Consider the following 24,684-nt stretch of genomic DNA (forward strand, 5'->3'; position numbering starts at 1 on the left):
GGGAGAAAGATTGTACTTTTTGGAGAAATGTCCTCTGGTCTGATGAAACAAAAATAGAACTGTTTGGCCATAATGACCATCGTTATGTTTGGAGGAAAAAGGGGGAGGCTTGCAAGCAGAAGAACACCATCCCAACCGTGAAACACGGGGGTGGCAGCATCATGTTGTGGAGGTGCTTTGCTGCAGGAAGGACTGGTGCACTTCACAAAATAGATGGCATCATGAGGTGGGAAAATGATGTGGATATATTGAAGCAACATCTCAAGACATCAGTCAGGAAGTTAAAGCTTGGTCGCAAATGGGTCTTCCAAATGGACAATGACCCCAAGCATACTTCCAAAGCTGTGGCAAAATGGATTAAGGACAACAAAGTCAAGGTATTGGCGTGGCCATGACAAAGCCTTGACCTCAATCCTATAGAAAATTTGTGGGTAGAACTGAAAAAGCGTGTGCGAGCAAGGAGGCCTATAAACATGAATCAGTTACACCAGCTCTGTCAGGAGGAATGGGCCAACATTCACCCAACTTATTGTGGGAAGGTTGTGGAAGGCTACTTGAAACATTTGACCCAAGCTAAACAATTTAAAGGTAATGCTACCGAATACTAATTGAGTGTATGTAAACTTCTGACCCACTGGGAATGTGATGAAAGAAATAAAATATGAAATAAATCATTCTCCCTACTATTATTCTGACATTTCACATTCTTAAAATAAAGTGGTGATCCTAATTGACCTAAGACAGGGAATTTTTACTAGGATGTCAGGAATTGTGAAAAACTGAGTTTAAATGTATTTGGCTAAGGTGTATGTAAACTTCCGACTTCAACTGTATGAACTCCTTTTGTCCAGTTGAGTGAGGGCAGTTTGGAGTGCAATTGAGAGCGAGATCACACTTTGTTCCGTGAACAGCTGGTACTCTCAGTGTTGTTTGCCTCGAAGCAAGCATAGAAAGCATTTAGCTCATCTGGTAGGCTCAATTTATTTTACTGTTATTTAACTAGGCAAGTCAGTAAAGAACAAATTCTTATTTTCAATGACAGACTAGGAACAGTGGGTTAACTGCCATGTTCAGGGGCAGAACAACAGATTTTTACCTTGTCAGCTCAGGGATTCAATCTTGCAACCTTTCGGTTACTAGTCCAACGCTCTAACCACTAGGCTACCTGCCACCTCATGTCGCTGAGCAGCTCGCGGCTGTATTTCCTTTTATAATCCGTGATAGTTTGCAAGCCCTGCCACATCCATCAAGCGCCAGAGCAAATACATACGGTCATTATGGGGATGATGTTGTCGTTGCACTTATTAATGAAGCCGGTGACTGATGTGGTAAAGTCAATGTTATTGGATGAATCCCGGAACATTTTCCAGTCTGTGCAAGCGAAACAGTCCTGTAGCTTAGCATCCGCGCCATCAGACCAGTTCCATATTGAGCGTGTCACTTCCTTTTTGAGTTTTTGCCTGTAAGCACGACACAGAAGGATAGAATTATGGTCTGATTTGCCAAAGGGAGGGTGAGGGATGGCCTTGTGTATGTTTCTGTGTGTGGAGTAGAGATGTTTTAGAGCAGGGTTCGCCAACTTGTGGCCCGTGGGTGGTATTTAGCCTGCAGGTGTTTTTATATGGTCCCCCAGGTTCTGAGCAATACAGTAAAATGTAATTTTTTAAATGATTTATAACTTTCATTGTTGTACATAAAATACTGTAAAAACACCAGGAAATTAGCTCCAAGTAATTTTAATTTTGGAAATCTGTTCCCAAGTATTCCCACGTATATTAGAGAGACACATGACCATATGCAAATATAAGCAAGGTTTGAAATTATGTTTTAGTCAAATATTACAGTGCATTCAGAAAGTATTCAGACCCCTTCCCTTTTTCCACATTGTTACATTACAGCCTTATTCTAAAATATATATATATATTTTTAATCCTCATCAATCTACACAGAATACTCCATAATGACAAAGCAAAAACAGGATTTTATACATTTTTGCTACGGTTTTAAAAAGAAAAAACAGATACATAAGTATTCAGACCCTTTACTTTGAGACTTGAAACTGAGCATAGGTGCATCCTGTTTCCATTTATCGTCCATGAGATGTTTCTATAACTTGATTGGAGTCCACCTGTGGTAAATTAAATTGATCGGACATGATTTGGAAAGGCACACACCTGTCTATATAAGGTCCCACAGTTGCCATGAGGTCGAAGGAATTGTCTGTAGAGCTCTGAGACAGGATTGTGTCCAGGCACAGATCTGGGGAAGGGTACCAAAACATTTCTGCATCATTGGAGGTCCTCAAGAACACAGTGGCCTCCATCATTCTTAAATGGAAGAAGTTTCGAACCACCAAGACTCGTCCGAGAGCTGGCTGCACAACCAAACTGAGCAATCGGGGAGAAGGGCCTTGGTCAGGGAGGTGACCAAGAACCTGATGGTCAATCTGACAGAGCTCCAGAGTTCCTCTGTGGAGATGGGAGAACCTTCCAGAAGGACAACCATCTTTGCAGCACTCCACCAATCAGGCCTTTATGGTAGAGTGGCCAGACGGAAGCCACTCCTCAGTAAAATAAACAAGATTCTCTGGTCTGATGAAACTAAGACTGAACTATTTGGCCTGAATGCCAAGCATCACATTTGGAGGAAACCTGGCGCCATCCCTACGGTGAAGCACGGTGGTGGCAGCATCATGCTGTGGGGATGTTTTTCAGCAGCAGGGACTGGGAGACTAGTCAGGATAGAGGGAAAGATGAATGGAGCAAAGTACAGGGAGATCCTTGATGAAAACTTGCTCCAGAGCGCTCAGGATCTCAGACTGGGGTGAAGGTTCACCTTCTAACAGGACAACAACCGCAAGCACACAGCCAAGACAATGCAGGAGTTCCTTAGGGAGAAGTCTCTGAATGTCCTTGAGTGGCCCAGCCAGAGCCCGGACCTGAACCCAATCGAACATCTCTGGAAAGACCTGAAAATAGCTGTGCAGTGACACTGCCCATCCAACCTGACAGAGCTTGAGAGGATCTGCAGAAAATAATGGGAGTATCTGCCAAAATACAGGAGTGTCATACCCAAGAATACTTATGTAAATGTGATAGTTTTTTTTTTATTATACATTTGTCAAAAAACAAATCTACCTATTTTTACTTCGTCATTATGGGGTATTGTGTGTAGATTGAAGAGCAAAAAAAACAACAATTTAATCCAGTTTAGAATAAGGCTGTAACGTAACTATGTGAAAAAAGGGTCTGAATGCTTTCCGAATGCACAGTATATATTTGTTCGGGCTTCTTGCGGTCAATTTGCAGTCTACTAATTTTTTGTAATTATGTTCCGGCCTCCCGACCCTCCGCTCAAGAAAAAAATTGGCCTGCGGCTAAATCTAGTTCCTGGCTGAATCTAGTTCCTGGCTAAATCTAGTTCCTGGTAAAAATGAGGTAAAATGGATTTCAGTTTCCCTGCATTAAAATTACCTGCCGCGATAAATGTGACCTCTAAATGTGCATTTTCTTGTTAGCTTATGGCCATATAGAGCTCATTGAGTGCTGTGTTAGTGCCAGTGCAGCCTTAGTTTGTAGTGGTAAATAGACAGCTACCAAAAATATAAATGAAAACTCTCCTGGTAAATGGTATGGTCTGCAGCTTATCATGAGGTACTCTAACTCAGGAGAGCAAAAACTAGAGACTTCCTTAACATTAGATATCGCACACTAGCTGTTGTTAACAAAGAGACACATCCCTCCTTCCTTCATCTTACCCAAGTCTGCCGTCCGGTCTCAACAATACATAGAAAAACCAGTGAGATGTATATTATCCATGTCCTCGTTCAGCCAAGACTCTGAAAAACATAGGATATTAGGTTTTTTCAGGTCCCGTTGATAGGAGTCTTGAACTGAGCTCATCCAGTTTGTTCTCCAGTGACTGCACGTTCGCGAATAGAATAGAATGCAATGGTGGTCTATTTACTTGCCAACGTAGTCTCGTCAAAATGCCTCCTCGCCTGCCACTCTTTCGCCGCCGCTTCTTCTTTCGAGTCCCGGTAATTAGGGCCTGGTCCGGAATAAGCAGAATGTCCAGAGCTGCTGACTGGTTGAAGAAAGTTTCATCCAAATTGAGGTTAGTGATCGCTGTACTTATGTCCAGAAGCTGTTTTCGGCCATAGGAAATAAAGGCATTATGTACCAAAACAATTCCGCATAAATAAACACACAAAATAGCTGAATTGTTAAGGAGCCCGTAAGATAGACGCTATCCACTGCAGCGCCATCTTGTATCTTGATTGATTAAGTCCCAATACCGCTTTAGTTTAGTTGCCTTTGGATTGCAATGTTTTATTCAAGCAGCTCAACATAGAGATAGTCTAGCACCTGTAGATCACAGCAAAGAAGGGAATTATACAGCACTAAGGTGCACAGTGTTACATTGTATTCTTACCGACACCCTCTCAACTCTACGCGCCCAGGGCCACATCTCAATCGAACTCATCTTGAAATGCTTTTAAAGGGAGCTGGTGGAGGGATGTGGTAAAAATGGTACTGTACCTATTGTAATTAGCCTATATCACTATAAAAAAAAAAATCAGGCAATAGCCAGTATTGTGCACAAAATTGGGTTTTTGTAACACTGTCGCTGCACATATAACAACCTGTATACAATTTGCAGACATTCTTGTTTAACCACAATAGGCCTTTGTTCGACCATTAACATTTGTCTTGGTGGGAACAAAAGGTCAATAAAAGTCAGACAAAGAAAAGTTGGTCAGAAAATACCTAAAACAGTGCACTGAGGGAACTAGGAGGAGAGTTCAGGTGGTGGAGAGAGAGAACATTTGCCAGGGAAGAGTGACACGAAGGAGGTTTTGCCACTGATGAGAATGAATTAACGATGTTGAAAAGGTGCAACTAAACATGCAGTAGGAAGGGGGGGCAGCACAGGACATAATACATTTAGATGCAGGCTGGCATCAGAAGAGGAGGAGCGGCTAGGATTACACTGCAGTGCCAAGGTGGCCGGATATAAAACATTTATGACAATCAATCTCTGTGATTTACGACAACACAGAAAAGATGAAACCTAACTTGTGTAAGATGGATGTCACAGTCGGTGCGAACAGGAGACTGATGTGTGCTCAGATGACTTTCAGAGACAAAAAACACAAAGGCACTCATGGATAATATCTAATAACTGCAGGTACAGTATCTCCCTGTAAAATGTATTTACCTTCCTTTGAACAAAAAATGTTGAAGGTTGGTTGTTTCATTGATGCAAAACCACTCAAAAATGCAATGAATGACGAAGATAAGATGCCACCATTTCTATGAACTTGGGTGATGCTGAGGCACCAGTAGTGCACCACCAGTTCTGCATACACCCTTAGAAAAAACTGGTGCTATCCAGAACCTAAAAGGGATTTTCGGCTGTCCCCATAGGATAACCCTTTGAAGAACCCTTTTTGGTTCCAGGTAGAACCCTTTTGAGTTCCATGTAAAACCCTTTCCAGAGAAGGTTCTACATGGAACCCAAAAGGGTTCTACCTAGATCTGAAAAGGGTTGTACCTGGAACCAAAAAGGGCTCTCCTGTGGGGACAGCAGACGAACCCGTTTGGAACTCTTTTCTAAGAGTGTACCTTACAAACTGCTGCGTACCACTGTCTCCAACATATTTAAATGGGATGCAACTTTGGGTCTTACTGTTTCACTATAATTTCGATATTTTGGTCCAGATAATGTCAAATAGAAGAATAAGAGCCAAATATAGTTATATTGTCAATCATCTTCAATGTAGAACTTACCATGACTATTGTGACGTAATTTTGCCAAACAACAGTTATGGGTGAGATCAAAAATGTTGACTAAAGCTCTGTATCATATCCTTCAATGTATCTCCATCCAATGTTCCTACCATATTTTCCCCTTTTTGTTTATTATGGTGCAAATGTTATCTTTTCAAACACGTTTTGATTGCTGATTTCTTGGCAACCAATATTAAAATCAAGCCCCTAGAGCCCAGCAGCTCAAGCTAATGATACCCTCATTTAAGCACCAGGGGGTATGTGGGCCCTCTGCATGTTCAACACTTCATTTATGTTATTACTCTGAGTAATTTGGCTTCATAAAAATTATAACTCATATCCAGCCAAGCTAATAATGGAAACCAGAGCCCAAGGACCATCTGCTTGCTCCTTGGATCCAGCTGTCAATTCTCATTGATAGATTATTTTCAAAATATAAATTTTCTATTTTGTGCTCGGACATCCACAACACACAAACAGAGTTTGAGGGAATGAGGGAATTCAGTGAGACGTGTTATTGCACGAATAGAGTGCCATTTGAGTAGTGTTATTGGCACTCTAGTGTAATTTGGTTCAAAATAACTATTTATTTCACCTAATGAGCACATGTTGAACTTCATAATAAACATGTTTTCCCACATAAAGAGGTTAAATCAAGATAAATTACTATAAAAGTGACGATTAAAGTGACAGGGTTGACCATAACAGTGTTTAAGACTTCAAATCAGCCATAATTCCCCTTGTGACAGGAAGAATGGAAGCTTGTTGTGTGCATTAGGGAGGGGCAATTGAATGAAAGCTTAACACAAAATGCAAACGTGTTATGTTCGACGCGCTCAGCTTTCCACCACAAATCACCAGAAAATGGCCAAAAAGAGTAGAAGCAGCTCAACTGCTTTTACATTATGATTTGACTATTAGATGTTGAAGGTTTAAAATGTGTACATTACTAATGTATTTGGCTAAGGTGTATGTAAACTTCCGACTTCAACTGTAAGTACAAATCTTGTGAAATTACTTTCCCAAAGCAAAAAAACTAAAAAAAAATAGGGCTTTACAATGACGGTGAAAACTTTGGACAATCTTGGTGGTAAGTGTGTTCAAATCTTCCTAGAAATTGGACAAACATAATCTGCTACATGTCAAAAGGGGATTTTCTGATGAAACAAATAACTTAGTAAAATGCCAATAGGAGTGTGTTTTTATTAAAATATGGTTTAGTTAAGTTAGAGCATAGATGTATGTGATCCAACTGTAAACTGTTTTATACAAATGTACACCAGTTGAGGCTACTCAGAGGAGGACTATCCTAATTTCAAAAATATAGAAATAGTGAAACAATAAAAAGTTTAAATTTTTAGATAAAACTATACAAAATATATTCACGTCACCAAATAATTGAATAAAACACACTGTTTTGCAATGAAGGTCTACACTAGCCTCAACAGCACTCTCTGGGGTAGCACCATGGTGTAGCCGGAGGACAGCTAGTTTCCATCCTCCTCTGGGTACATTGACTTCAATACAAACCGAGGAGGCTAATAGTTCTCACCCCCTTCCATAGACTTACACAGTAATTATGACAACTTCCAACCATTCAGAGCTCTTGCAGTATGAACTAACATGTTGTCGACCCAATCAAAGGATCAGAAAATTAATCTAGTACTGAAAGCATAAGCTACATCTAGCTGGTTTGCAGTGCATAACATTTTGTGAGTAGTTGACTCAAAGAGAGAGAACGATAATAGTTTAACAGTTTTGAACAAATATACATTTCTTCATTGTATTTTTTTCCACTTTCACTTTCCTAGCTAGTGAATGCAGCTTGCTAGTTTAGCCTTCTCAAACACCTGGCTCAAACAGAGAGGGATGCTATGTTAGCTAGCTGGCTATGGCTATCCAACACTGGTTTTATTCATTTATTGCCACCGGGGCCTGCCGGTGTAACTGCTAAACTGCTTGCTGTACACTGCTTGCTGTACACTGTCTAAGGATCATAAAAGGCACTCTATTCATGGAACGACCTATCTAAAATGTGCCATTACAAAAATACTGAAAGAAAGTGTATGTTCATCAGTATGTTTCTCATTTGAGTAGTTAACTTCTTTCTAAACCAGTAATCTATGTTAGTCTGAATTACATATTCAACAACAAAAACCACAAACAAATTGTTATGATTGAAGTCACAACAACTGCTCCCCGGGAACCTAGTGTGGCAGCCCCCTGCTCCAACCTCTCCAACTCAGTGTTGCCAACAATTTTTCAGTGACAATCGCTATTGGCTCCTTGATTTGTCGTTAGAAATCGCTAGATGATGTTTGCCGTTGCCGCGATGACATCACAGCAGCAATTTGCCTTGCTGCGGCACAGCTGTTGTCCCTGACAAAGCGTTTCAGCTCCCTCTCCCGCTGCACACCCCCTCACCTTGTGCCTCTCTGTGTGCCATTAATGTGACTTCTGTCGCGCAGACAGCTTCTCCCATTCTCTTTTGCGGCAGAATTTTGTGGGAAAAGTCTCTAAATGCTTTCAAAACCAAAGAAGCCCTCTGTGTCAAAACTCCCCAAAGGCAGCCTGAAAAGTATCTGAATTTGGCGCTAGACTCTATAACCATTAAAAGTTGCAAGAGGTCTGAAAATGTGCTAAATATAGCAACAAGTCTCTAAATTGGCAACATGGAGGGGTTGGTATGAAGCAGAAGTTAAATTTCAGTTGGACCTTTTCTCCAATTGACAAATAAAGTTATCATCGTAATCTGAATTTTTATTGTGATTACCCCATGTGGAATACCCCTCCTCTTGGTAATTCCCTTTTATTTCTTCCATAGGTCTAATATATTTTCTTTATATCATAAATATGTAGTCATAATGTTGGATTCTGCCATGGGTTTTAAACCTCTGCATAAATTGGGACATGGATTTTATTTAATTTTTTACTTAACTAGGCAAGACAATTAAGAACAAATTCTTATTTACAATGACGGCCTAGGAACTGTGTTAACTGCCTTGCTCAGGGGCAGAACGACAGATTTTTCACTTGTCAGCTCTGGGATTCGATCTAGCAACATTTCAGTTGTTACTGGCCCAACACTCTAAACACTAGGCTACCTACTCCCCCCCCCCAATCTGGATGTTCCAGATGCATATTTGTGTGGGGCTGTACTTGTCGCGAGAATGTTCTTCAATGTGTGTCTGATATGATTATCTGTACCAATTGTTTTAACATGACTTTAATGCTGATTAACTTTTCTGATGGTTTCAGGTCAATTTTGGGCCAAAGTGAGGCCTGTGAATTGATTCTCACTCTTGACCTTGACCAATTCTTTACTGTACAAGGGGTGTGCTGCAGACCACCCCTATTGCAATGTTGAGGTTAAAAAAGGTTTCATTCATGGAATGGTTGTTAATTTGGGTGAATTGATCAGATTATACTGATTTGTGTTCAACTATCTATTATGTGTTCTCAACAGCAAGCATAACACACTTCCCCTCCATGTTTTGTCAGGATCAATGCATGCAGCAATATGAGTAGAGGATAATATGGTTATTGTTCCATGCCATGTTAACATCCATCTTTAAGGGTTTTCTCATCCATTGGACTTGCTATGCATTTGGTTCATAATCTATTTTATGCCGTGTTTCCAGTTGTCTTATTGAATGGCCCTTTCCCATTTCCAATTTCTTGTTGAATAATTGATGAAACAAAGCATTGATTCTCTGGTCGTCTTTTTGTAATTTGAGGAATGGTTGGATGAATGGTCTTTTGTTTCTAAACCACTCCGAGATCATCCATGTCACGTGGAGTATTTTTCCCCGATGTGATTGAAATGGGTGACCTTGTAATTTCTGTGTTGTGCAAGATGAATGCTACTGACCATTTGATTAAATTTTAGTACAGTAGTATTTTAATAATCTGAGATTTCAACTACTGCTATGTGTTATTGGCGCAGATTGGAAAGTGGCTCCAATTACCAGCAGCAGTTGGTTACTTTTGCTTTATGCTGCTGCAATGCTTTATTCTAGAATATAAACCGAGAATAAAGCATAAGGCTGAACCTGTGACTGTAATCGGTAGACATTTCTTACTAATTTGGCATCCTTTAGAACACCAAGCAGTGCACAATAAATTACTAAATCCAGTTGTTATATACTAGCCCCCTCCCCAGAAAAAAAATCGGACATGGATTTAGGGCTGTCCCTGACAAAAAACTATTTTGGTCGACCGAGGGTGGTCTGTTCTTTTGACCAATCGATTGGTTGATTTTTTTTTTAAACTTGTTTTTTTTCTATATAGAGTGCATTTGGAAAGTATTCATACCCCTCGACTTTTTCCACATTTTGTTACATTACAGCCTTATTCTAAAATGTATTAAATATTGGTTTTCCTTCATCAATCTACACACAGTACCCCATAACAAAGCAAAAACAGTTTTTTAGAAATGTTAGAAAATTTATTAAAAAGGAAAAACAGAAATACCTTATTTACATAAGAATTCAGACCCTTTGCTATGAGACTCAATATTGAGCTCAGGTGCATCCTGTTTCCATTGATCATCCTTGAGATGTTTCTACAACTTTATTGGAAATCCACCTTTAGTAAATTCAATTGATTGGACATGATTTGGAAAGGCACACACCTGTCTATATAAGGTCCCACAATTGACAGTGCATGTCAGAGCAAAAATCAAGCCATGAGGTCAAAGGAATTGTCCGTAGAGCTCAGAGACAGGATTATGTAGAGGCACAGACCTGGGAAAGGGTACCAAACAATGTCTCCGGCATTGAAGGTCCCTAAAAACACAGTGGCCTCCATCATTCTTAAATGGAAGAAGTTTGGAACTACCAAGACTCTCCCTAGAGCTGGCTGCCCGGCCAAACTGAGCAAATGGGTGAGAAGGGCCTTGGTCAGGGAGGTGACCAAGAACCCGATGGTCACTCTGACAGAGCTCCAGAATTTCTCTGTGGAGGTGGGAGAACATTCCATAAGGACAACCATCTCTGCAGCACTCCACCAATCAGGCCTTTATGGTAGAGTGGCTAGACGGAAGCCACTCCTCAGTAAAAGGCACGACAGCCCGCTTGGAGTTTGCCAAAAGGCACCTAAAGGACTCCCAGACCATGAGAAACAAGAGTATCTGGTCTGATGAAACCAAAATTGAACCCTTTGACCTGGATGTCAAGCGTCACATCTGGAGGAAACCTGGCACCAACTCTACGATGAAGCATGGTGGTGGCAGCATCATGCAGTCGGGATGTTTTTCAGTGGCAGGGACTGGGAGAGTAGTCAGGATCGAGGGAAAGATGAACGGAGCAAAGTACAGAGAGAAATATGACAAATCTGCTCCTGAGCGCTCAGGACCTCAGACTGGGGGCGAAGATTTACCTTCCAATAGGACAACAACCCTAAGCACACAGCCAACACAACGCAGGAGTGGCATCGGGACAAGTCTCTGAATGTCCGTGTGTGGCCCAGCCAGATTCCGGACTTGAACCCGATCGAACATCTCTGGAAAGACCTGAAAATAGCTGTGCAGCGACAATCCCCATCCAACCTGACAGAGCTTGAGAGGATCTGCAGAGAAGAATGGGAGAATCTCCCTAAATACAGGCGTGTCATACCCAAGAATACTTACGCAAATGTGATATTTCAGTTTACATCAGGGGAAAAAAATGTAACCTAATTTTGCTTTGTCATTATGGGGTATTGGGTGTAGATTGATGAGCAGAAGAAGAAAAAAATCCCCAAATACAGGTGTGCCAAGCTTGTAGTGTCATACCTAACAAAATAATCGAGGCTGTATTCTCTGCCAAAGGTGCTTCAACAAAGTACTGAGTAATGGGTCTGAATAGAATGTACATTTTATAAATAATAAACCTGTTTTTGCTTTGGCATTATGGGGTATTGTCTGTAGATTGATGAGGGGGAAAAAAGTATTTCATAAATTTTAGAATAGGTAACAAAATGTGGAAAAAGTCCAGGAGTCTGAATACTTTCCAATCGCACTGTATAGACACGTGTTTTAATAAAATCAACTACATGCACTGAGCTTGTCTTGATGCTTTAAGCACACTGTGTGATTAAATAATTAAGACAGACAAATGACTAGCGGGAGCGCGACCACAATTGATTTGATTGGGCCGGGCTGGGCACAGACTTGCTGCGCTGGGTTTAAAAAAAGAAGACAGCCTGTGTGTACCCATTGTCTACCAACTCTATGAGGCCATAAGCAAAGAAGAAAATGTTCTCCCAGAAGCAGCGCTCCTATTGGCCAGGGACTTTAATGCAGGCAAACTTAAATCAATTTGACCAAAATTTTATCAGCATGTCACATGTGCAACCTGGGGGGAAAAACCCTAGACCACCTTTACGCCACACACAGAGACACAGACTCCCCAGCCCTCCATTTGGCAAATCTGAACATAATTCTATCCACCCTAGTCCTGCTTACAAGCAAAAACTAAAGCAGGAAGAACTCGCTCAATACGGAAGTGGTCAGATGACACGGATGCTACTCTACAGGACTGTTTTGCTAGAACACACTGGAATATGTTCTGGGATTCATCCAATGGCATTGAGGAATACACCACCTCAGTCATCGGCTTCATCAATAAGTGCATCGATGACGTCGTCCCCACAGTGACTGTACGTACATATCCCAACCAGAAGCCATAGATTACAGGCAACATCCGCATCGAGCTAAAGGCTAGAGCTGCCACTTTCAAGGAGCGGGAGACTAATCCGGAAGCTTATAAGAAGTCCCACTATGTCCTCAGATGAACCATCAAACAAGCAAAGCGTCAAGATTGAATCTTCCTACACTGGCTCTGACGCTTGTAGGATGTGGCAGGGCTTGAAAACTATTATGGACTACAAAGGGAAACTCAGATGTGAGCTGCCCAGTGACACGAGCCTACCAGACGAGCTAAATGCCTTTCATGCTCACTTCGAGGCAAGCAACACTGAAGCATGCATGAGAGCACCAGCTTTTCTGGATGACTGTGTGATAAAGCTCTCGGTAGCCGATGTGAACAAAACCTTTAAACAGGTGTCGTGTCTTTGGCTATGCCGGATTAAGTGATATGACATGCTAACCTATACAATTCTTTCTCTGTAATTAATATTACCTGATTAAGCTAATCATGTAAATGTAATTAACTAGAAAGTCGGGGCACCACGGAAGAACGTTTATAGAGCCGTTATCTTCCGAATAAACTCTTAAAATACTTAGTAATATTTTACATCGATAGCAGTCAATATTAACCCTTATCTTATTTTCAGTCTCATAATGAAAGTTGTAAATTCTTGGCTATCTTCACGAACCCTGGCTAACAAGTTGAATCAGCAATACAAAATTGGGTTTAATTATTTATTTACTAAATACCTAAACTTATCACACAGAATTACAAATACACCGAATACATATGATGTCATACAGAAAACGTCCTGGTGGACAGAACCTGTATCATGGCTGGTTACACAAAGGAAAGGGGGTTGGGCTTGAATGAAAGAGCGGGAAGACTTAGGAACGAAGAAACAGCAGCTATGGTATCGTAAATACATTATCTTATGCATTCTAAATTACCGCCCATTTGGAAAAGGAAAATGCAATAAATATTTACTCTGAGCTGCGCTTCGGTAGATTGGTCGTAGATGCTGGCCGGGTTGGCCAACAGATCTTCCTGTCCTCGGAAGAATGTCAATGGTGGTAAATTGGATACGTGGTGGTATCTTCGTCTGTTCGTTGTTAGACTGGATCCGTCGTCCGTCCTTTCCTAGCCCACGTCTACAGCGGCTGCTGCTAAATCAACGGCTAGGAAGTATCACTTCTGTAGTGAATAAGCTCAAAGTTCATACCATTCGCCACCAAAGCTCACGCCGAGGTTGGCTTAGTTCTGTACTTGACATGTGTGTCCTTCTAACGTAGAGGCTGCAGACCTCACGTACTGGAACAACGTGGTTATCTTTTCGTCAAAGGCTTATATAGTGGAGAGCGGGGAAGGATGTGTTTCATCGTTTATAACCCCTCCTCTTCACAGGGGTGGGCCACTGATCAAGCAGGGCACTTTCCTTATGAAAACCCAAATCTCTCATTTGGAAGCTAAAATTACATTTAATCTCCTAACAAACAATTTCAATATCAAACATTTCAATTGCATAACAATTCCATGTGACTCTGATAACTAGAGGGTGGATACTTTCCCAGGTACAGTTTATGTCGTCCTGTCATCAGTCATAATGTCTCAGATGACAACTGAACTGACATCCATACTCATTACGTTCCAAAGCATATTTCCAACTGGTTTTATTACCAAAATATGGTTCCTTTCCCCATTTGTTTGATGTTCCCAGACTCTCTATATTTAACAGGACAGCAGTCCTTCAGTAGGGTCAGTAAGAGAGGGGAAGGGAGAAAGGTATTTATGGGGGGGGGGTCATAAACCTTACCCACAGGCCAACGTCATGACACAGGTCAACATTCACAAAGCCGCTGGGCCAGACGGATTACCAGGACATGAACTCAAAGCATGCGCGGACCAACTGACAAGTGTCTTCACTGACATTTTCAACCTCTCCCTGACCGAGTCTGTAATACCTACATGTTTCAAGTAGACCACCATAGTCCCTGTGCCCAAGGAAGCGAAGGTAACCTGCCTAAATGATTACCGCCCCGTGGCACTCACTTCGGTAGCCATGAGGTGCTTTGAAAGGCTGGTCATGGCTCACATCAACAGCATCCTCCCGGACACCCTAGACCCACTCCAATTCACATACCGCCCCAACAGATCCACAGATGACACATTCACAATCACACTCCCCTTTCTCACCTGGACAAAGGAACACCTATGTGAGAATGCTGTTCATTGACTACAGCTCAGCGTTCAACACCACAGTGCCCATGAAACTCATTACCAAGCTAAGGACTCTGGGACTAACCACCTCCCTCTGCAACTGGATCCTGGACTTACTGATAGCTGCCCCCAGGTGGTAAGAGTAGGCAACAACATGTCTGCCACACTGATTCTTAACACTGGGGCTCCTCGGGGGTGTGTACTTAGTCCCCTCCTGTATTCCCTGTTCACCCATGACTGTGTGGCCAAACACGACTCCAACACCATCATTAAGTTTGCTGATAACACGACAGCCTGATCACCGACAACAATGAGACAGCCTATAGGGAGGAGGTCAGAGAACTGGCAATGTGGTGCCAGGACAACAACCTCTCCCTCAATGTGAGCAAGACAGAGGAGCTGATCATGGACTACAGGAAAAGGCGGGCTGAACAGGCCCCCATTAACATTGACGGGGCTGTAGTGGAGCTGGTCAAGAGTTTAAAAGTTCCTTGGTGTCCATATCACCAACAAACTATCATGGTTCAAACAAACAAAGACAGTCGTGAAGAGGGCACAACAAAACCTTTTCCCCTTCAGGAGACTGAAAAGATTTGGCATGGGTCCCCAGATCCTCAAAAGGTTCTACAGCTGCACCATCGAGAACATCCTGACTGGTTGCATCACTGCCTGGTATGGCAACTGCTCGGCCTCCGACTGCACGGCGCTACAGAGGGTAGTGCGGACAGCCCAGTACATCAGCTTCCTGCCATCCAGGACCTCTATACCAGGCGGTGTCAGAGGAAGGCCCTAAAAAGACTCCAGCCACCCTAGTCATAGACTGTTCTCTCTGGTACCGCACGGCAAGCGCTACTGGAGCGCCAAGTCTAGGACCAAGAGGCTTATAAACAGCTTCTACCCCCAAGCCATAAGACTCCTGAACAGCTAATCAAATGGCTACCCAGACTATTTGCATTGCCCTCCCCCCTCCCCACTACTGGCACTCTCTGTTGTCATCTATGCATAGTCACTTAAATAACTCACCGGTGCCCCCGCACATTGAATCTGTTACCGGCACCCCCCTGTATATATTGTTATTTTTTTACTGTTTCTCTTTAATTACTTGTTCCTTTTAACTCTTATTCTTGTTTTTTTTAACTTTCTGTTAGATAGGGGCTCGTAAGTAAGCATTTCACCTGTTATATTCGGCACGTGTCTAACACAATTTGCTTTGATTTAATTGTGCCTTGGCAGCAGCTAATGAGGATCCCTTATAAATAGAAATACAAATCCACATTGATTGAAGTGGATTTAACAAGTGACATCAATAAGGGATCATAGCTATCACCTGGATACACCTGGTCAGTCTATGTCATGGAAAGAGCAGATCTTCATCATTTTTTGTACAGTCGGTGTATTGCTAGTATTACTTTGACATTTCGCTAGGCAGACACATTTTACTTCAATTTGTTATTTCCTCAGCCTGATCAAATGGCTATTGTATCATGTTTTATATCTTCAAGTAATGGCAATCTGAGTGGGACTCAATACAAGGTAAAACATGCGTTATAGTTACTTACGGCCCAGATATACCAAAAGATACAGTATAATAAGAAAATGCTAAACTCCCCCCTATGAAATTGACTGTATTCACTGTTCTACACAATCTACAACATTCAGGAACGGCATTAAACACTTGAATATTGGCACTAGACTGGATTTTATGCAATAGTTCTGAATTTTGAGGCTCCAAGGTAAGATTCAGATGTCTAGCATTCTAATTCCACCTTTTTATTTTTCCACGTTTAGTAAAACTCCCTTTGTTCATCACAGTAACCCACACTTTCATATGAGTGGGTGCTGAGAACTTCCATGCAACAACAATCATTTGGCAAGCAGTTCTCTGCCAGAACATGAAGCCCTGGGGGCTCAACACAGATGTCCAAGTATGTTATGTGCATGAAATGGCAACATCTCCATTAATTTAAAGTAAGGCAATTTGCTCAAAACCATTAATATATGCCATTTAGCAGACACTTCTATCAAAAAGCAACTTACAGTCATGCATGCATATGTTATGCAACAGGTGGTACCAGGAATCAAACCCACTATCCTGGTGTTGCAAGGACCATGCTTTACCAACTGAGCTAGAGAGGATCATTCTCTGTGTGTGTTGATCGACAGATCCAAGACTGGTTCACCATGCAATACCATTGGTACATCCCATTGTATGTAACCACTGTCCCAAAGGTTCCTAGTATGTTCCCATCACAGTTGCCATGTACAAAATGATCCGACAGTGGGTTGATCTATTAAGAAATATTATGCTGATTTGTTTGAATTTTGCTTGTTGGAGCCTGCTGTACAGTTATTGTTGTATTTCAGCAAGATATCTTAGGATGCAGTGCTCAGAGAAGCTCATCATGCAAGGCCACTATCAAATGATTGCCGCCATTATTACATCATGTATACAACATTCACACGCTTGAAAGAGGTGGATAGATAAATGCTAATTTGCTGATGTACATCATTAGGTTGTTGCCTGTTCGAGTCACTGTTATGTTTTACTTCACCATGGCCCCAGGAAGAACTGCTCATACAGACTGACTGTGCAAGATCAATTGGAGAATTTCATGTATAGATGTATCAACTGTGGATTTCCAGTGCCTTGGACCTCTGTTGGTTTGGAAATTATCAGGTTTCAGGTAAGACCCAAGTGCAGACTGTGTTGAAGTAACAATGTTTATTGAAACAACAGGGGCAGGCAAACGACAGGTCAAGGCAGGCAAGGGTCGATAATCCAGAGTAGCGGCAAAGGTACCGGGCGGCAGACAGGCTCAGGCAGAGTGGTCAGGCAGGCGGGCTCGGACTCAGGACAGGCAAGGGTCAAAAACCAGGAGGGCGAAAAAAGAGAGACTGGAAAAAGCAGGAGCTGAGCCACAAAACGCTGGTTGACTTGAACAAACAAGACGGACTGGCACAGACAGAAAACACAGGTATAAATACCCAGGGGATAAGTTGGGAGGGGGTGGAGACAAGCACAAGGACAGGTGAAACAGATCAGGGCGTGACAGTGTCATGACGTTGCCCTATTGGGTGAGGTTTATGACCCCCCCATAAATACCTTTCTCCCTTTCCACTCCACTCAACAGAATTGACTCTTGGAAAGTCCTTTGTTAATAAATATGCCAATTATATGCGTGTCTATTCCAATGTTGATTGTTTGGGTATTTTGATACATTTTTAATATACACTACCATTCAAAAGTTTGTGGTCACTAAGAAATGTCCTTATTTTTTAAGAAAAGCACAAACTAGACACTAATGTACTTTCCCTCTTGCTCAGTTGTGCACCGGGGCCTCCCACTCCTCTTTCTGTTCCGGTTAGAGCCAATTTGTGCTGTTTTGTGAAGGGAGTAGTACACAAAGTACACAACGTCGTAGAAGATCTTCAGTTTCTTGGCAATTTCTCGCATGGAATAGCCTTCATTTCTCAGAACAAAAATAGACTGACGAGTTTCAGAAGAAAGTTCTTTGTTTCTGGCCATTTTGAGCCTGTAATCTAACCCACAATTGCTGATGCTCCAGATACTCAACTAGTCTAAAGGCCAGTTTAATTGCTTCTTTAAATCAGGACAACAGTCTTCAGCTGTGCTAACATAATTTCAAAAGGGTTTTCTAATGATCAATTAGCCTTTTAAAATGATAAACTTGGATTAGCTAACACAACGTGCTATTGGAACACAGGAGTGATGGTTGCTGATAATGGGCCTCTGTATGCCTATATTCCATTAAAAATCTGCCATTTCCAGCTATTTATTATTTTACCTTTATTTAACTAGGCAAGTCAGTTAAGAAAAAAATATTATTTTCAATGATGGCCTAGGAACAGTGGGTTAAACTGCCTTGTTCAGGGGCAGAATGACAGATTTCACCTTGTCAGGTCAGGGATTTGATCTTGCAACCTTTCGGTTACTAGTTCAATGCTCTAACCACTAGGTTACCTGCCGCCCCAGCTACAATAGTCATTTACAACATTAACGTCTACACTGTATTTCTGATCAATTTGATGTTATTTTAATGGACAAAAAAAATAGAATTTCTTTCAAAAACAAGGACATTTCTAAGTGACCCCAAACTTTTGAACGGTAGTGTATATTTTTTCTGTATTTGGTTACTGTACAAGGTGTGCACTTTATTGTTCTGAATTCCTGTTGAATTTATGTTCAACTTATGGGGTCTGTGTGATATGAAGTGTTTCCTACTAAACTCAGCAAAAAAAGAAACATCCCTTTTCAGGACCCTGTCTTTCAAAGATAATTCGTAAAAATCTAAATAACTTCACAGATCTTCCTCGTAAAGTGTTTAAACACTGTTTTCCATACTTGTTCAATGAACCATAAAACAATAAATGAACATGCACCTGTGGAATGGTCGTTAAGACACTAACAGCTTATAGATGGTAGGCAATTAAGGTCACAACTATGAAAACCTAGGACACTAAAGAGGCCTTTCTATTGACTCTGAAAAACACCAAAAGAAAGATGCCCCTGCTCATCTGCGTGAACATGCCTTGGGCATGCTGCAAGGAGGTATGAGGATTGCAGATGTGGCCAGGGCAATAAATTGCAATGTCCATACTGTGAGACGCTTAAGACAGTGCTACAGGGAGACAGGACGGACAGCTGATCGTCCTCGCAGTGGCAGACCACGTGTAACAACACCTGCACAGGATCAGTACATCCGAACATCACACCTGCGGGACAGGTACAGGATGGCAACAAAACTGCCCGAGTTACACCAAGAACGCACAATCCCTCCATCAGTGCTCAGACGGTCCGCAATAGGCTGAGAGAGGCTGGACTGAGGGCTTGTAGGCCTGTTGTAAGGCAGGTCCTCACCAGTTTGTTGTCATTGCAGGCAATCTCAACGCTGTGCGTTACAGGGAAGACATCCTCCTACCTCATGTGGTACCCTTCCTGCAGGCTCATCCTGACATTACCCTCCAGCATGACAATGCCACCAGCCATACTGCTCATTCTGTGCATGATTTCCTGCAAGACAGGAATGTCAGTGTTCTGCCATGGCCAGCGAAGAGCCCGGATCTCAATCCCATTGAGCACGTCTGGGACCTGTTGGATCGGAGGGTGAGGGCTAGGGCCATTCCCCCCAGAAATGTCTGGGAACTGGCAAATCTGGTGCAGTCCATGAAGAGGAGATGCACTGCAGTACTTAATGCAACTGGTGGCCACACCAGATACTGACTGTTACTTTTGATTTTGACCCCCCCCCCCCCCCTCTCCTTTATTCAGGGACACATTACTCCATTTCTGTTAGTCACATATCTGTGGAACTTGTTCATTTTATGGCTCAGTTGTTGAATCTTGTTATGTTCATACATATATTTACACATGTTTAGTTTGCTGAAAATAAACGCAGTTGACAATGCGAGGACGTTTCTTTTCTTGCTGAGTTTATGTAATAAGCTGAACTGTTAAACCTTGTCTTTAATCGAGCCAGGTACCTGTTTCAGAGAGGGATGGCAAACCTGAAATTGGATGCAAAGGCATTGGTGACCCTTTTATCTTTGATTAAACTTGGGTGGTAATACTTCAGAGATTTTAACTTTCAAACTAAAATTGCTCAGTTAATTTTACACATCATAATTTTTTATCACGTGAAAAATCAGGCTAGGTATGCACTGGTCTATGAGTACCATTAATATTGCATTTGAATTTGTATGCAGATATGTGGTTTGTAAAATGGTTACATGGCAATTATGTGTGGGAGGGTAAAGTCACCACAACTACTGATGGCAACTACTCCAACCCAGGCTGTTACCCCATTGTCTAGCACCCACCTAGGTATGACACAGCAAAACATTTACACCATGTTCATCACTGGCTATGACAATGGAGAGGTGAAGAGTGAATGGTGCTAATCAGCAGACCAGAGATGATTAGCTGGCCAGTGGTATTAGGGCCAGGTTGGGAACTGTGGTTAACACGTGTACTCTTTAGAAGTGTCATAAGATATCTAGTAACCCCAGATGTAGGACTTCTGTTAACATCAAGATTTCACCCTTGCAGCACTAAGTCCCTGTTGCTGCCCTTTGGGCAAGAGTGCCCCTTATTGGTCCTCCAACACCACTTCAAGCAACAACTGGTGCCATATGTATCAAGTGTCTCAGAGAAGGAGTGATGATTTAGGATAATTTTTGCCTTTTAGATCACAATGAATAAGATTTCATGGACAGAGGGGACCTGATCCTAGATCAGCACTACTATTCTGAGACTCTTGATACATACAGCCCCTGGTCTCCCATCCACAGATTGACCAGGCCCAACACTAGATAGCTTCAGTCGAAATGTGCAGCATATTCAAGGTGAGCAGAAATACTGTTATCATCATCTCCATACTTTGGAGAAATTAGGTTCAGTGACATTCACTTTTGTTTTTAGCCATAGCTTATAAAATATGAGGGTTACTGATGCAGTCTAGTTAACTATGACGTCTCGAAGCACTGCTTATTCTGCAACTGCTTGCCCCCACCAGCTTCCTAATGATATTTTCAGACTGATCACTAGAAATAGATGGGTGATTTGGGACGTTTGAAAAGGTCCCCAGAACGTCGATATATGCCTCATGTTGGTTATTTTATAGTACCACAATAATGTGCTTGTCAACAGCCCAATAGTACAGCAGAAGCAAACTGAAAACGGTTTGAAATGTTTTGATGCAAAAATGGAAGACAACCTAATGCTTTTATTTTTTACCCCTTTGTATCCTCAATTTGGTGATATCCAATTGGGTAACTACCCAATTCTTGTCCCATCGCTGCAACTCCCGTACGGACTCGGGTGAGGTACGGTCGACAGCCATGCATTCTCAGAAATACAACCCTGCCAAGCCACGCTGCTTCTTGACACCCTGCTCGCTTAACCCGGAAGCCATCCGTACCAATGTGTCGGAGGAAACACTGTACAACTGGTGACCGTGCCAGTGTGCATGCGCCCGGCCCGCCACAGGAGTCGCTAGAGCACGATGGGACAAGGACATCCTGGCTGGCAAAACCTTCCCCTAATCCAGAAAATGCTAGGCCAATTGTCCGTCGCCTTATGGGTCTTCCGGGCGCAACCGGCTGCGACACAGCCCGGGATCTGTAGTGATGCCTGGATCTGGATCTGTAGTGACGCCTCAAGCACTGCAGTGCCTTAGACCGCTGCGCCACTCAGGAGGCCCAACCTAATGTTGTTTGGCAGCAACATGGGATTCATTCTTAGCATTTTGACAGGTTACGCACCCTAATTGCATATTCTTGAGAGAAACACATTCTAGCCACAGTCCAAATGTAAATACTGTAGATTCAGATTAAATGTGATGGCTTGTATGTCATTACTCCAAATAGCAGACACCAAGGGCACAGCCTCTGTAAATGTAAATCTCTCTAAATGTTTATGATTTCAATCAAATCAAATTTGATTCGTCACATGCGCCGAATACAACAGGCTTTACCGTGACATCCTTACTTACAAGCCCTTAACCAACAATGCAGTTCAAGAAATAGTAAATACAAATCTTGTCAATCAAAAAGTAGTACAATAAATGTACATAATAATGAGGCTATATACATTTACATTTACATTTAAGTCATTTAGCAGACGCTCTTATCCAGAGCGACTTACAAATTACAGGGGGTACCGGTACCAAGACAATGTGCTTGGGTACAGGTTAGTTGAGGTAATTTGTAAAGAGACTATGCATAGATAATAAACAGCGAGTAGCAGCAGTGTAAAAACAAAGGGGGGGGGGGGGGGGGCACGCACAACCCTCTGTAGTGCCTTACGGTCAGATGCCGAGCAGTTGCCATACCAGGCAGTGATGCAACCGGTCAGGAAGCTCTCGATGGTGCAGCTGTATGACTTTTTGAGGATCTGGGGACCCATGCCAAATCTTTTCAGTCTCCAAAGGGGGAGAAGGTGTTGTCGTGCCCTCTTCACAACTGTCTTGGTGTGTTTGGACCATGATAGTTTGTTGGTGATGTGGACACCAAGGAACTTGAAACTCTCGACCCCTCCACTTCAGTCCCGTCAATGTTAATGGGAGCCTGTTCGGCCCTCCTTTTAATGACTATTATTCCAGCATCCATAATAAGATGTAAAAAATCCATTATGCCTTTAACAGCAGACTACATACATACAGCTTTGTTTAATGATCAAAATGAAATTCTCTCAAGGATGGCTCTCCAAGACTCCATTATGTATCAGGAGAAGCCACCCCACGCAACTTTCTCTTTCCAGAATGGCTCTTACTTTGCATGGTGCCAGGCTCTTGGCAAACCCAGCTGGGATGTGACATAAGATCCACTTTTCCTTCAGTCACCCCAGGAATGAATACACAGTTTGATAGCTCTGCTCCTCTCAATTAAGTCTTACATGACTTGGGAGATTCAGATAGAATTTGATCACATTGTTTTCCCTCTCCAATTTTAGTGATTTAGCAGACACTCTTAGCCAGAGTGACTTACTGTAGTGAGTGTATACATTCTCATACTGGTCCCCCATGGGAGTTGAACTCACTATGCTGGTGTTGCAAGCATCTCTCTCTCTCTCTCTCTCTCTCTCTCTCCCTCTCTGTCTCTCTCCCTCTCCCTCTCTGTCTCTCTCCCTCTCTCTCTCTCTCCCTCTCTGTCTCTCTCCCTCTCCCTCTCTCCCTCTCTCCCTCTCTGTCCCTCTCCCTCTCTCCCTCTCTCCCCCTCTCCCTCTCTCCCTCTCTCCCTCTCTGTCTCTCTGTCTCTCTCCCTCTCTCTCCATCTCTCTCCCTCTCCATCTCTCTCCCTCTCCATCTCTCTCCCTCTGTCTCTCTCCCTCTCTCCGACCCCATCCCACCCCTACACAGATAAGAGTATCCCAGCAGCCCACAGCATCCTTAAAAATACATTAACTGAATCAATAACATGGGAGGAGAATCAATAACATGGAAGGACAATTAAACATTAAGCGGGTCTGCGTTTAGCATGCTATAGTTATTGCTTGAGATGAACATATGAGGTAGTTATTTTTACTAATATGGCACGATTCAACAAACCAATAAGGTAAAAATTAAATGACTTACTTTAAGACGGCGCTGTCCCCTTGTCTGACAGTGATGTTGTCCTTTGAAAAAGAATCCCCGCTCCTCGCTGGCACTCCTGCAGGTACAAGGAATAGCAGTCTTAGACCGATGACAACAAGGCATTTCCAAGGCGCCACAAAATAACCATAAATGCCCATTTTCCGTCACTGCTCAACTTGCACGGAAACTTGAATGTCAAATATTCCTTGCTCGGTGCAAAGTAGGTATGGCCACAGCAATTCGACTCCACTCAAGATGCTGTTGTGGTGGTCGACCTCTATTTCTTTGCCTCAAATAGAAGGTGAGAATGTGGCGTGTTATCGTTCAATATAATAAAGTAGGCAATATCTGCGGCTCCAGTACTCTTGGATATCTCCAAGAAATGTCCAACAGCTACAACAGGCGATGTGTTTTTTCGGGAAAGCTGATGTAGGCTAGACTGTCTCCCCTGCTCTGTGTATGTTATTTGTACTCGCCAAGAGATGGACGATCGCGCAAAGATGCATCAGCAAAGTCTCCACTTGGGTAGTTCTCCCGATAGCCTACAGCACAACACTGCAGTGACTCCTGAAACAAGTATGCTCTGAAATCAGTTGTGTATTCCTATTTGTCAAGTAGACTACATAAACTAAATCCACCAGACAGCCAGCTCCGCGGAATCAAGTGAAATCACTCCTTCATAATGAGTGTGCCTTGCGCAGGCTAGTCAGTGCTCTCTGGCGCGCAGGTTACACAACTGTGTGCCATCTGCGCAGCATCCCTACTCCCGCTATTTTTACTACCCCAGTGGATGATCAAGAAAGTGATTTGTATTAATAAATCTATATAAATCTGTGTATATACTTCTATATATCCAAGTCTGCGTTATAATGGCAAAAACCACCACAATGAATAGGCCAATTGGGTTGCCTAAATCATTAACATAATGCAGCCAATTATTTGAATACTGTATTG

The 24,684-nt window shown here is 42.4% G+C and overlaps 1 protein-coding gene across 1 annotated transcript in view; it reads right to left on the reverse strand.

The window, feature by feature from the left end:
• The window catches only part of LOC115148674 (opioid-binding protein/cell adhesion molecule-like), a 286,553-nt gene extending 262,126 nt beyond the window's left edge, over positions 1–24,427 (reverse strand). Inside the window, exon 1 of the mRNA XM_029690773.1 lies at positions 23,731–24,427. Within this exon, the coding sequence (XP_029546633.1) occupies positions 23,731–23,888 (158 nt within the window). The 5' untranslated portion in view covers positions 23,889–24,427. The remainder of the gene's footprint in view (positions 1–23,730) is intronic.
• Positions 24,428–24,684: the final 257 nt, after the last annotated feature.

The sequence above is a fragment of the Salmo trutta genome, chromosome 15, assembly GCF_901001165.1.
Source record: "Salmo trutta chromosome 15, fSalTru1.1, whole genome shotgun sequence".
NCBI classification, from domain to species: Eukaryota; Metazoa; Chordata; class Actinopteri; order Salmoniformes; family Salmonidae; genus Salmo; species Salmo trutta.